This window comes from Chlamydotis macqueenii, chromosome 9 (genome assembly GCF_036417535.1).
Source record: "Chlamydotis macqueenii isolate bChlMac1 chromosome 9, bChlMac1.mat, whole genome shotgun sequence".
In the NCBI taxonomy this organism is placed as follows: Eukaryota; Metazoa; Chordata; class Aves; order Otidiformes; family Otididae; genus Chlamydotis; species Chlamydotis macqueenii.
This window is the reverse complement of record NC_141564.1, coordinates 10,445,807-10,457,943: the sequence shown is the minus strand read 5'-3', so window position 1 is coordinate 10,457,943 and position 12,137 is coordinate 10,445,807. Positions and strand designations below refer to the sequence as shown.

Below are 12,137 nucleotides of genomic sequence, written 5' to 3'. Positions count from 1 at the left end.
CCTCGTCCCTCAGCCTCACCCCCATAGGGTGAGCCTCCAGCCCACCAACCGTCTGGGTGTCTCCTTCTGAGTGGACGTCTTGCTCAGCATGAGCCAACAATGTGCGCTTGCACAGCCCAGAAAGCCAACCGCATCCTGGGCTGCATCAAAAGTTGTGCGGCCAGCAGGTTGAGGGAGAGGATTCTACCCCTCTGCTCTGCTCTCGAGACCTCACCTGTAGTACTGTGTCCAGGTCTGGAGCCCCCAACATAAGAAGGATGTGAACATGTTGGAGCAAGCCCAGAGGAGGCCACAAAGGTGATCAGAGGGCTGGAACCTCTCCTGTGAGGACAGGCTGAGAGAGTTGGGGCTGTTCAGCCGGGAGAAGAGGAGGCTCCGGAGAGACCTGATAGCGGTCTTCCAGTACCTCAAGGGGGCTGATAAGAAAGATGGGGACAAGCTTTTTAACAGGGCCTGTTGTGACAGGACAAGGGGTAATGGTTTTAAACTAGAAGGAGGTAGATTCGAACTGGACATAGGGAAAGACATCTTTTACACTAAAGGTGGTGGAACACTGGCACAGTGTGGATGTGGTGGATGTCCCATCCCTGGAAACATTCCAGGCCAGGTTGGCCGGGGCTCTGAGCAACCTGATCTGGTTGGAGATGTCCCTGCTCCTCGCAGGGGGGTTGGGCTGGATGGGCTTTGAAGGTCCCTTCCCACCCAAACCATTCTGTGATGGGTTGGAGGGGGGGCAAAACCAGACCCAGTACGGAGACGTGGCCAGGCATCTCCAAAACGCCGAGTCTCAAACCAAGCATCTGGCGCTGGGGGAGCCGGGCAATCCCCTCCACGCCCCTCAGGCCATGGCGGCCGCCCCCCGCCCCGCCGGAACTACAACTCCCGTAATACACCGCGGCCCCGCCTCCCTTGCGCACCCCGCCCGCCCGTCCCGGCAGGCCGCGGGGCCGGAACCGGAAGCGAAAGAGTAGGGCGACGTGTGCGGGAGGGCCGGCATGGCGGGCAGGCTGGAGCCGGACCTGGAGGCGCTGCGGCGGGAGCTGCCGGCGCCCGACACCGCCGTGCTCTCTGTTCTCCTGGCGCTGCTCGCCGTCGCCATCACGCTCCGTGAGTTGCGGCCTGCGGGGGAACCCTCCCTCTGTCGCCGCTCCCCGGTCGCGCCCGGCGGGCCTAACCGGGGAGCGGCGGGCCGCGGTCGGTGAGGGGGCGGCGGGGGCGCCAGCGGCGGACTGAGGCGCTCCGTCTTCTCTCCCGCAGTGATCTGGAGAGTGGTGCAGGGCAGGAGGAGCAGCCGGAAGGCGGTGCTGCTGCTGGGCCTCTGCGACGCGGGGAAGACGCTGCTTTTCGCGCGGGTGAGCAGGGAGCCGCGGGCTCTCTCTGCGTGGATCAAACGCGATGCCAGTGTTCCTCCACCCTCCTTTTCCCGAAAATGAGTTTTTTTTTTTTTTTTTCTTCACTGCAGCTATTGTCAGGCAGATACCGCGACACCCAGACCTCGATCACTGACAGCTCCGCAGTTTACAGAGTCAGCAAGGACAAGGTGAGCGGGCAGGTTGTGGCTCTAACCCGTGGGTGGTTGCTTCAGCCAACTGGTGCCTTTGTTTTTCTGCTCCTTCTGTTAAACCTGGCGTGATGCTTTTTGTGCTGCCCAGTCTTCCCAGCTTGAAGTCAGTCCCCGGGTTGATCTGAGAGTAGGATTGCGTTTTTCTAGGCAATGTGTGCTGAGGAAGTAGGAAAATACTGGGAAGTATTAGGGACTCCTCATCTGTGTAGGTTCTTTTTTCTTGTCAAATTGTGAAAGCTTTTTGACTGAAAACCACGTCTGTGTGTCGGGTTTTGAAAGGTGGGTAGCGCGTGACTTTTTTTTTTTTTTTTCTATGGAAGAGGAAAAGGAGTTGCTTTTAGGAGTGTGGTAAAACACACAGTGCTGTGGGGACAGCAGTATGGTTTGGAGCAGGAGGGAAATTTGTGAGGGAACATTGTTCTGTAGTGTTTGGTTTATTTGCTTGGCAGTAATTTCTGCTTCTCCCAATAAAATCTGAATTTAAAAGCTTTAGGAGGCTTAAAAAAGAGTCTCCAGCTGAAGTTCATACGGTTTTATAAAGGATTTTGGTTCCTTTCGGGTCCTGGGCTGCCACAGACCTGGTTATTCTCAGTTTAAGACAATCTCCTTAGTTTCAGAAGTGTTTCTTTCTCGTGCTGGGTGCACGTGTGGCAGTGAAAGCAGCAAGCTGGCAGCACATTATGTGCTGGTGAATTGTAAGAGTAAAGGACGCTTTTGTGGCTTCTATACGGCCACCTTTAGTAACAGTGATGGCAATGAGAGGTTTAAAATTTAGTAAAGGGAAGTGCAGGGGTTTGGTTTTTGGGTTTTTTTTGTATTTGTGTCTCTGAGATTGAGTAGACAGGAGGTATTGGGAGGAGGAGAGATGCTGGAGTGCTGCAGTGTGGGCTGTTGCTTTTCTTTTTGAAGTTGTAGACAAAGTTTCCATTAAAATCTTAAGAGCAGTGAGTAGGTGGGGTCTCATGTAGTGTTCTCTCCCCTCTTGAGAACAAAGAGCGTTACCTGGAGAACGGAGACGTGGCCCTACTTGGCCGCACCTCGACCAGGAGTGTGAGAGACATTTCTTGTCTCTGATGGCACTGCTTTCTCTGCTGGCAGCCTGTGGAAAGGGAAATGTTTGTAGCTGCTTTCAATTTTAAAAGTCTCTTGCAAGGGCGTTTTTGTGCCATTCCCAGCAAAGCGATGAGTATTTAGGTGGGCTTGGCAGTTGGGTAGATCATGTGCCTGAACAGACCCCTTGGTTCAGAGACTGCAGGATTAGCGTTCTGTCTCGGGGACTTGCAGGACAGGCGCGAGTGCTTTTGCTGTCAGGGGCGGTGTAAATCTGCTGGTGTACTGAGAGGAGTGACTGCTGGAGCTTTGTCGGTCGCACGGCCTGTGTGGCAGTTGTGCTGCGGATGAGAAATGGGTTGAGCATTCTTTTTCCCCTGCAGTCGTGTGCTGTCCTCTCAGCTCTGGTGGGTGGTTTGCTGGTGTTGGGACCCTCGTTACTGAGTCCTGGCCATGAGTGTTGTTCCTCAGCATTTCTTTTGCCTGTCAGAATTGTTTGGGCTGGTGGGGAGACTGCACCTCGGGGAGAGATACGTGCTTCTGTCCAGTGTGGGAGTTCACTCACCTGCTGCTGCCCCCACAACAGGCTTACTGGAATCCACTATCAGACTGGTTTTCCCTGGTATGTGATCGCAGGTACCTCTAGATTAGGTGTTGCTGACACCTTCTCGCTTCTGTTCCCAGAGTGCTAATGTGACGTTAATCGACCTTCCAGGCCATGAGAGTTTGCGACTTCAGTTCTTGGAGAGGTTCAAGGCTGCAGCCAGGTAACGTGGAGAAGATTGACGGGGGAGGAGGGGGCAGCTGACATTTTTGGACAGAGGTGAACCAAATGACGGTGCTGAGGATGCTGTGAGCTGGGCTGGATTCACTCTCTGTCATGGTGCCCTGAAAGTCAGAGCTTTGCTGAGGGGTAGCAGGGTTTAGTTACTGTTCTGCTTTCCTGCTTCCCTGTATTTGTAGTGCATCAGGAGGCAAAGCAGCTGCAGCGGGGAGGGTTAGGGGATGTCGTACATCCCTGGGGCAGAGAGGGAAAGATTTCCTGCTCTGCGTGGACCTGGGGTGTATTTCAGGCAGCACGTGCTAACCTGCTCTTGGGTTGGATGAGACCAGATGTGGAAACAAGTGTGTTAGCCCTTGTTAGGCTGAAGTACTTGTAGGGGAAGATGTTTGCAGAGCTTCGGACCCAGCACGTGTTCTTCCCTCTTTTCCTCCAGAGCCATTGTCTTTGTGGTGGACAGCGTGGCCTTCCAGCGGGAGGTGAAGGATGTGGCGGAGTTCCTGTACCAGGTCCTGGTTGATAGCACTGTGCTCAAAAATGCCCCCCCGCTGCTGATCGCTTGCAACAAGCAAGGTATTGTGTGCTGCCTTGTGGGCTGGACATCCGATTCAGTCCCTGAGCGACAGGGGTTCTTGCCTTGGATGCTGAATTTCTTAGGAGTTGAGATTTCAGCAAATGAAGGCTTGAAGTTAGTTTTAAACGTGGACTACTCCGCAGGAACATTTCTAGCAGCCATTGGAAGAATTCTTAGGTCAGGTACTTCTAATAGCTTCGCAGAGAGGCACCACTTGGGAGAGCTACAGCTTTTTAGATGGGGCTTAAGCAAGGCAGGTGACTTTCTGCTTGTGCAGACCTGTCTTCCTGAATCTGCAGGCAGCAGCGAATAGGATCAGCTTGAGCATAATGAACTATCTGCGCGCACTTGGTAGCTTCAGTGTTAGAATCAGACAGCCGTTTAGTTGCCAGGATTATTTGTTTTCTCTTGATTGGACTAGCAGGAACATCCAGTTCCTGGAAAGGACTAGATTTTCAGATCCCTACAATTTCTACAATGCCTACAACTTCTAAGAAATTAATTCCAGACATTATATCAGACTCTCGGGTTGCTCTCATTCACGCCTGCAAACCCAAAGCTCCAGTGTCCCTTATCCTAGCGCAGACACTGCTGGCCTTGTCCCGGTAACTTGTGTGACTGCACAGTATGAGCAGGCCTTGCTGTACCTTTGGGAGGAGGAACCAGGTTCTGAATTCTGACATAAAGCCGAAGACCTAATTTCTTTTTATTTTCTCTCTCTAGATATCACAATGGCAAAATCAGCAAAACTTATTCAGCAGCAGCTGGAGAAAGAGCTGTAAGTATGAAGTCAGATCTTAAACCCTCTGAGCTTCTCTCTTCTCCTTTGTCTCTTACCTTAGTGCTTGATGAGCTCCCTTGAGCCACATCTAAGTTCACTGTAGAAGAAGAGCTGTCTGTTTTGTCTGTGTAGGTGTAACTAGGAGGAGAGAAGATGGCTCCTTGCTAAAGCACGCAAAAAAGCAGTAGGCACAGACAGCGTATTGCCTCCTAGCAGCTGTAGGGTGGAGAAACAACACCCCAGTCCTTTCCTAAAAGCTGCCACCCCTAGGCCAAGCGATGCCTCCCAGGGTGTTATCCTTTCTGAGGTACAGGTGTGGCTGGCTGCCAAATGTCAGGCTTCCTGTGAGTGCTGTGAAGATCTTGGTAACTGCTAGGTTGTACTGGCACAGGTGTTTTTTTGTGGGGCTACTCTGATGTAAAATGACTGGGCATGCAAAGCTGGAGAGCTGGGGAGAGAGCATCTAGTTTTCCTGGTCTGCTAACGGGCATTGCAGGAGCCTGTTTGGGGCCCCTGTGTTGGCTCTGTATCCCCCCTAGGAAGGACATTCACGTGGGAAGACACATGATGTGGGATCCAGTGCAAGTTTTAGGTTCTAATAGGAAGTGGAAGGAGGAGAAAGTGGCTTGTAGACTGTGCTATGCTGTAAGCTGCCAGCTGAATGAGCTGCAATGTCAATGGCTGGCAAGTCCATCTGGGGAGGGGGCAAGTAGATTTTTTTTTTTTTAAGCTATATTTCATTTCTGTGCATGAAAATTCTGTCTGTCAGTCCCATAATTGTAGTTCAGTCAAATCTGCTCTGGGAGAGACCTATGCAGCTTTAGTGCTGTGGCGAACTTCTCCACCAGCATCCAGTAGAGGTGTTCCTTCCCTACACACGCTCGGAACTGGATATTTTGCCTTTTTGTTGCCTGCGGGTCCTGTTTGCTGGTTTGCAGTTAGCAGCAAGGTAGTCTTGGGCGTAGGAGGAGTGTAGCTCTTTGTTCTCCAAACAGATTCATGTTTGTGGTTTATGGCCATCTTGTTGCCAAGTGGTGGGCTTGTCTGTTAGGTTTACGACTGGACTCAATAATCCCAAGGGTCTTGTCCAGCCTGCATGGTTCTGTGGTTCTATAATCTCTTTGGCCAGTAGACGGCAGCAGGGTTATTTGTGCTGGTGCCTCTTCCAAACTGGTTACCTGACCCTCCTGTTTTTAAGGGAGGAATTAGTTGCCACATATTCAAGCTCTCCAGGAAAATAAGCATTCCTTGGTTCTGATGTTGAGCATTTGACAGTTATCTGTGTGCAGAAGCTGGGTTTCTAGGTAGGTTGTATGTGCCCTGTTAGGCAGTGTTATTCCTGCAGGCTGGCAGTTTGTTGCCATCCTCTCCCTGTGTTGCCATACTTGGATGTTCTTGTGTGGAGAAGCCAAGGAAGTGTCTGCTCTTTTATTCTTGAACTCACACTTCTGGGGAGTGTTGTTCTTTCCCTGCGTCCCATTAATTTAGCTGAATTCTGTGATTAAGGAGTAGTTGGGGTTGACTGACAGCAGGCACTGCCCAGGCTGCTTTGTCTCTGGAAGAGATGCAGCACTCCAGCTGTGAGGCTCTACTAGGCAGTCGAAGATCTGGGGAGAGATTTCTGTTTGCATCTGTGCCTGGGGCAGCCCCTTGACTTCCCTAGCCTCGCTTTTGGGGACCTCAGAGGTAGTCAAATTGCAGTGCGTCTTTGTTGGGCTGTTCCATCTCCCCGTGTTGCCTCCCCGTGATGCCTGGTGAATGTGGACAAGGAGGTCCATCCTTCCTCCCCACACATGACAGAGAGTTGAGATGCTGCAGGAAGCTGAAGGGCAGGAGCAGCAGTGACATTGTACCTGGTCCTTGGGCAGGCGTTGTTCATGGGAGTAGTGGGGAGACTCAGTCACCCTCGGTCCCCAAAGATACTTGGCACACTCACGTGGCAGCGGGGTGAGCCCCTGCATGATCCCTGTAATCACAGATATCTCTGTCTGGCCAGTTAACCCATTAAACTAGTGCAGATCCTGAGCACTGTGACCTAAATCGTGTAATTCCTGCTGACTGGTATCTGCCATGAGGATATTGGGGAAATTCAGGTGAGGACATCAGTGCCTGATTCTTGCCGTTTGTTGCGAAACAAAACCTGATTAAGTGCTCTCTCCTTGAGTAGCCTCCTGTCTGTCTTGCTCTCTCGAACCTCTCTGCAGTTATGCCTTTCAGCAGTTATTTAGAAGTGGCCAAAGTGCCCGCCCCCACCTGTGCCTCACAGGGCAGAGCCATGGGACCTTCTGTCCTTAATGTAGCTGGCATCCTGCTGATGCAGCAGGATCCAGAACATCTCAGTGGCCATGGTGTAGGTAATGTTCCCCTGGTTCACAGTTCTTGACCCTTTCCCTTCTCTGTCTGCAGCAACACGTTACGAGTGACCCGCTCTGCAGCCCCCACCAGTCTGGATGGCTCAGCCACTGGGGGCCCTGCCCAGCTGGGGAAGAAGGGCAAGGACTTTGACTTCTCCCAGCTACCCATGAAGGTGGAATTTGTGGAGTGCAGTGCCCGGGGCAACAAGGGAGAGGAAGGAGATGCTGACTTCGAGGGCCTCGAGAAATGGCTGGCCAAGATCGCCTGAAAGGAGAAGGGCAGGGCTGGAGGGAGAGACTTGGGGAGGCTGGGGCGCGGGACAGTTGTGAACTGAAAGGAAAAAGATAGTCTGAAGCACTCAAATCTCATCTTGCTGTAGAAAGAAGAAACTCAAGCTGGAAATCAGCATTGTGGTATCTTCCTCGGCTGTTCATGGGCTTGGGAGAAACATCATGACACAATCGCTGGTGTGATTTCCTCTGACTGTCTCTTCACACTGCAACACTTCTTCCTCTCCCCTCTTCCTTTGTCTTCTTCTAGGTTGCTGACCCTCTGGGTTTCTGTATTTCCTTAATCTTTAGGCTTTTCATTTGGTAGTTGCCAAGCAAATTAGGAAGGAGCGTACTGCCAGGTGAGTTTTAGAGATTGGAGTCTGCGTGTTGTCTCCTGCCTTGGTTTAGCATTGCAACCCTGTTGCCTCTGGGAGCTACTGATCACCTCCTGGTTTGGACTTCTTTCCCCAGCCTCTGGCTCCTTGGGAGCGCTGTGCACATCACCTGTGCTGCCCCTGCGAAGTGCAGAGACTCTCTCAGTTGGGCAGTCATTGAGGAGAGTATAGAAAGCTGTTTTCCTCTCTGTCTCCTACGTTTCCGTTCTTCCAAACTGGTGCAGTCCCGTTTCTGTGGGACTGGAGTGGTCAATTAAATGCCAAAACCAGGCTAGCTACTCTGCCTTTGTCACTGTGCAGTGCCTGTGTCTTTGGGTGACTTCCACAGTTGGACAGTTCTTGGGAGTGTCTCTGTTAACTGAGGGCTGTGTCCTGAAAGGTTCTCCTTCCCATACTTGGGGCTCCAAGCGGCAGGGTTATAGTAGGCTCTCAGCTTGAAACTGAGGCAGGCACGTTTTTGGATTCATACTTACATTATGTGTGAGATCTGGCTTGACAGGCATTTGCTGTGCTGTCTCCTGCTCCAGTGACTGCAGTAAGATTTTTTTTCTGTACTTAGTCAGCAATTGTGGCAAAGTGAGAAGGAAAGTCAAGGAGCTGCTAGCACGTCAGTGTGCAAGTGTGGTTCCTCCTTGTGAGGAAGATGCTCAATGAAGAGGGGAAAGAAATGTGGGATTTTTACAGGTTTGTTTTTTTTTTTTCCTCTTTTTTTTGTGGTGTTTGAAGCCAAAGTTGCTGCCATGTGTGATCTTAACTGTTAATTTTGCAGGGAAGATTCAGGGAATGCCTGTTGCTGTAGCTTTTGCAGTGGCTCAGCAGGCTGCTCAGAAGCTTGGAGTGTTGGAGGGCTTTGAATCAAAATGCTTCTGACCTGTCCGATGGACATTTGTTCTCCTCCTTCCCATGCTCTGTCCAGGAGCATCAGTTATCCCCGGGGAAGATCTTCCAGCAGCACCGGTGTCAGGTGGGAGACAAGACCCTGCTGCTGTGCTGGGGTCTTGATTTCCCCTTCCAGAGCTGTCATTTCTGTGCAGCACCTGTGAGGATGATTGCTCTCCAGGATGCTACACTGTGAACTGAGGTTGCTGACATTGAAATTTTTCCTTTGTTTTTGTTGTTTTCCCTTCTGTTTAGGGGTAGGAGGGAGTGGCTGGCTCCTGGTGGACCTTTTCTGTCTTTTGCAGGCTCGTCTCAGCTCTGGTTTGATGCTTCCTTCACCACTCAGCTGATCTGTTGTGTTCCTTTCCTTTCTGTCTGGGGCATCCTCTGCCTCCCTGTAGCATTGCCAACCGTTAGTAGCGTTGGGAAGAGCAAGAGCAGTTTTTAGCAAAGACCTGAGCTCGTGATGAAGCTGAGCCTTGCATTTCTAGTCTTGCAGAACCCAGTGACTCTTCTCCTATCGGTGCAGGAGATGGCGAAGATTATATTTACAAAGTACATTATATTCTTATGTTTCCTGCAGCCAGAGTATCGTCAGAACATGTTTGTCATGCTTTGAACTCGAGCTCGTGATCCTTCCCGGGCTGCTTGCTTTGAATCTGAAATGCTGAAGCGCGAATATTGCTGTTTCTTTGGGTGGTTATTCTGCTTGCAAAGACCTGTCTCCTCGTAAAGCAGAGGCCAAGCGCCAGCCTCTGCTGGGGTAAGGTAGCATGAGGCCATAGTCTGTTTTAAGTTATTCTTATTAAAAGTATTCCGTAAATAAAAATTTTTTGCTTAAATGTTTGTTCTCAAGTCTTGGTTTAAGTCTGTCTGTATTGGCCTCTCAGTAGTGTCAAAGCTGCATGGGCTGAGGCTTTGCTTCTGCTCAACACGATGCTGGAGATCAACCTTCCTGCTTGGTGGCCAGGTCTGTCTTGTCCAAAATCAGTGCCTCCTGCACACAGGGCTTTTGAGGTTTTTTTTTTTGGGGGTGCATATTTACTCCTTAGCCTGAATGTTAGAAAATCCTGTAGCAAAACCCAAACCACACACCAGAAAAAAGGCTCTTTGCTCAAATGCACAGGAAAGCTCAAGCCGGCTGCAGAGCACTGTGCAGGGCCGTTGTGGCTTAGGTCACAAGGCACTTGCCCTGCTCTGTGGCTGAGGTGGCTGCGGCACCCTGCGGCTTTACAGCTGGATAGAGCTGGGCGCAGCTGCGGGGCGGCTGGACGGCGGCGTGGCTGGGCTGGGGCTGTACCCGGTGCCGCTTGTGCCGGAGGACAGTGCATGGGGCTGTTGCAGAGCTGTGTGTGTTTTTTGGACGGTGCTCTATGACTTGCCTGTTAAATATTTGGGGCTGTTTTTCCCCAGTGGCTGAGGGAAAAGGGCAGAACTGGAAACTCTGAATGTTGTTTTCTTTTCTTTTTCCCCCTAGTCAGTTTCGTGCTTTGTTTTTTCCTCTTACTTTTCCCTCTTTCCTTCCTTGCTCCTTAGGCTGCAGCTTGGCAGCCAGTGTGTTTAGGCGGCTTTGGCAAGCCAGCGGGATGTGATAAACTCCGTCCCTTCTGCTCCAGCTGCCTGACCCGGAGTCGGTCACCCCGCTGCAAGGATGTCTGCAGGGATCAAGGATTTCACTGTGCTGTAAAGCTCTTTTGAGAAATTTTTTTTTCGCGACAGATTGTGCTTTCTCTGCAAATTGTTCCACTGGAAAGGAAGGGAAGGGTGCTTTCGGAGGAGATCGACAAGCACAATGAGATCCAGGACAGCAGAAAGCATATGGAAGTGGAGAAGAGATTGCTGAAAGGCAAAGAAAAGCAGAAGTAGCATGACGGCTGAATGTTGATGCCCCAGTGGTGGTGGTTTCCAAGGCTCCCAAAACCAGGTGTTGCAACCGTGACCTTTCCTGTGCATTGAGGCATTGGCCACCTTGACACCTTTGGGGCCAGGAGCTACCCTGTGGCCCCGTTTGGGCCACCTTGTACACTTGCTGGCCAGCATCTCCTGAGGCTTGTCCAGCTTGGCTCAGTCCTGGCCCTTCAGTCCCTTCCTGAGCAGGTGTAGCTGTCTCCAGCTCAGACATGGCTGTGTGTGTGCCTGGCCACGGACCTCACTGATCCTGACTCATCGACTGATTCTCCAACACCCTTTGCTATCTCATCCCTGGTGATGGTATTGCTGATCCCAACCAGCAGCAGCTGCCATGGTCCTCTATGAGTGGCAAATGTTCTTCAGCAGCCACCCACTCCTACAGGAGTCAGGGAAGAGATGTGACCTCAGATCTGGTGTATTCACATCAAGCCCTTTGCTCTTGGCTTCACCTTTTAGCAGCATTGGCTGGGTGAGATGAATGGTGGGTCCTTTGAGATAAGCTCAAGAAGCAATTCCTGTGATACCGGTCAAGTGGTGCTCCCATGTCACCCTCTACAGGTGACAGCTGGACATTGTCATAGAATGATGGAATGATTTGTGTTGGAAGAGACCTTTAAAGCCCATCCAGTCCAACCCCCCTGCAAGGAGCAGGGACATCTCCAGCCAGATCAGGTTGCTCACTGCCCCATCCAACCTGGCCTTGAATGTTTCCAGGGATGGGACATCAGTGGGTGGATCATCAGCAGGTGCATCCCTGCATCTGACACTTCCCAGCCAACACTTCTCTTCCCAGTCTAGTGGGCTGCTTTAATCTTTTGGCATGGGGCTGTAGGCAGTGTGCAGGATGATTTAAGCAGGGTGCAGAGGGCTGCAGGCAGGGAGCTGGGGGCCTGAGGCTGCCAAGAGCTTTCACACTGGTGCAGGCAGGTACTGCTGCTCCTCGGCTGCATCACCCGTGAGCCTGCTCTACACAGCCCCTTGCAGCCCCCGCATCGTTGGCAGAGCTGCAGGGCAAGCCCATGCCCCCACCTACCACCCTTTCTTCTCCTTTGCCAGCAAGGAGTGATTTCACCATCTGCCAGGATGCAACCTGCAGGCATCTTCACCACCTTGCCTTGCTGGCAGGGAGGGGGGAAGACTAGTAAAGCACCGCAGTTGGAAAAGTGACCTTTATTTAAAAAAAAAAAAAAAAAGAGCAACAAACCCCCAAATGTTCTGCAATAAACCCCTAGTGATAACTTCACAAGATGTGTGTGTGGTGTCCACACTGATCTCTGTGAGGGGCGCAGGCCGGGAGGGCGCACGGGGCAGCCTCACAGGGTTGGCAGCCATCTCCCTGGCTTCTGTCCCAGCTGGGAGGGCATTACCTGGCTGGAAATGTCCCATCGGAGTGGGGATTGTGGCCCACAACAGGCACTTCTCTGGGTGTATGGGATGGGGCTGTGCTCCAGCCCCAGTCTGCCTCCTGCTCCACGTGGTTGGGGGGGGCTGTCCCCTCCTCAAAGTGATGGGCAAAGTGCAGCTGTAGAGCCTGGGAGGAGCCGTCCCAGCACGGGGCATCCCTCGCTGGTAGCA

General features: G+C 51.9%; 1 protein-coding gene across 1 annotated transcript; it reads left to right on the top strand.

Moving 5' to 3' along the window:
* The first annotated feature begins 976 nt into the window (after positions 1-976).
* On the top strand, positions 977-9,493 carry SRPRB (SRP receptor subunit beta). The gene is made up of 7 exons (XM_086754252.1): positions 977-1,107; positions 1,258-1,352; positions 1,463-1,540; positions 3,299-3,381; positions 3,832-3,968; positions 4,693-4,747; positions 7,157-9,493. The coding sequence occupies exons 1-7, from the start codon at positions 996-998 to the stop codon at positions 7,371-7,373; spliced, it is 777 nt and encodes a 258-aa protein (XP_086610378.1). The 5' UTR covers positions 977-995; the 3' UTR covers positions 7,374-9,493.
* The last annotated feature ends 2,644 nt before the right edge of the window (positions 9,494-12,137 follow it).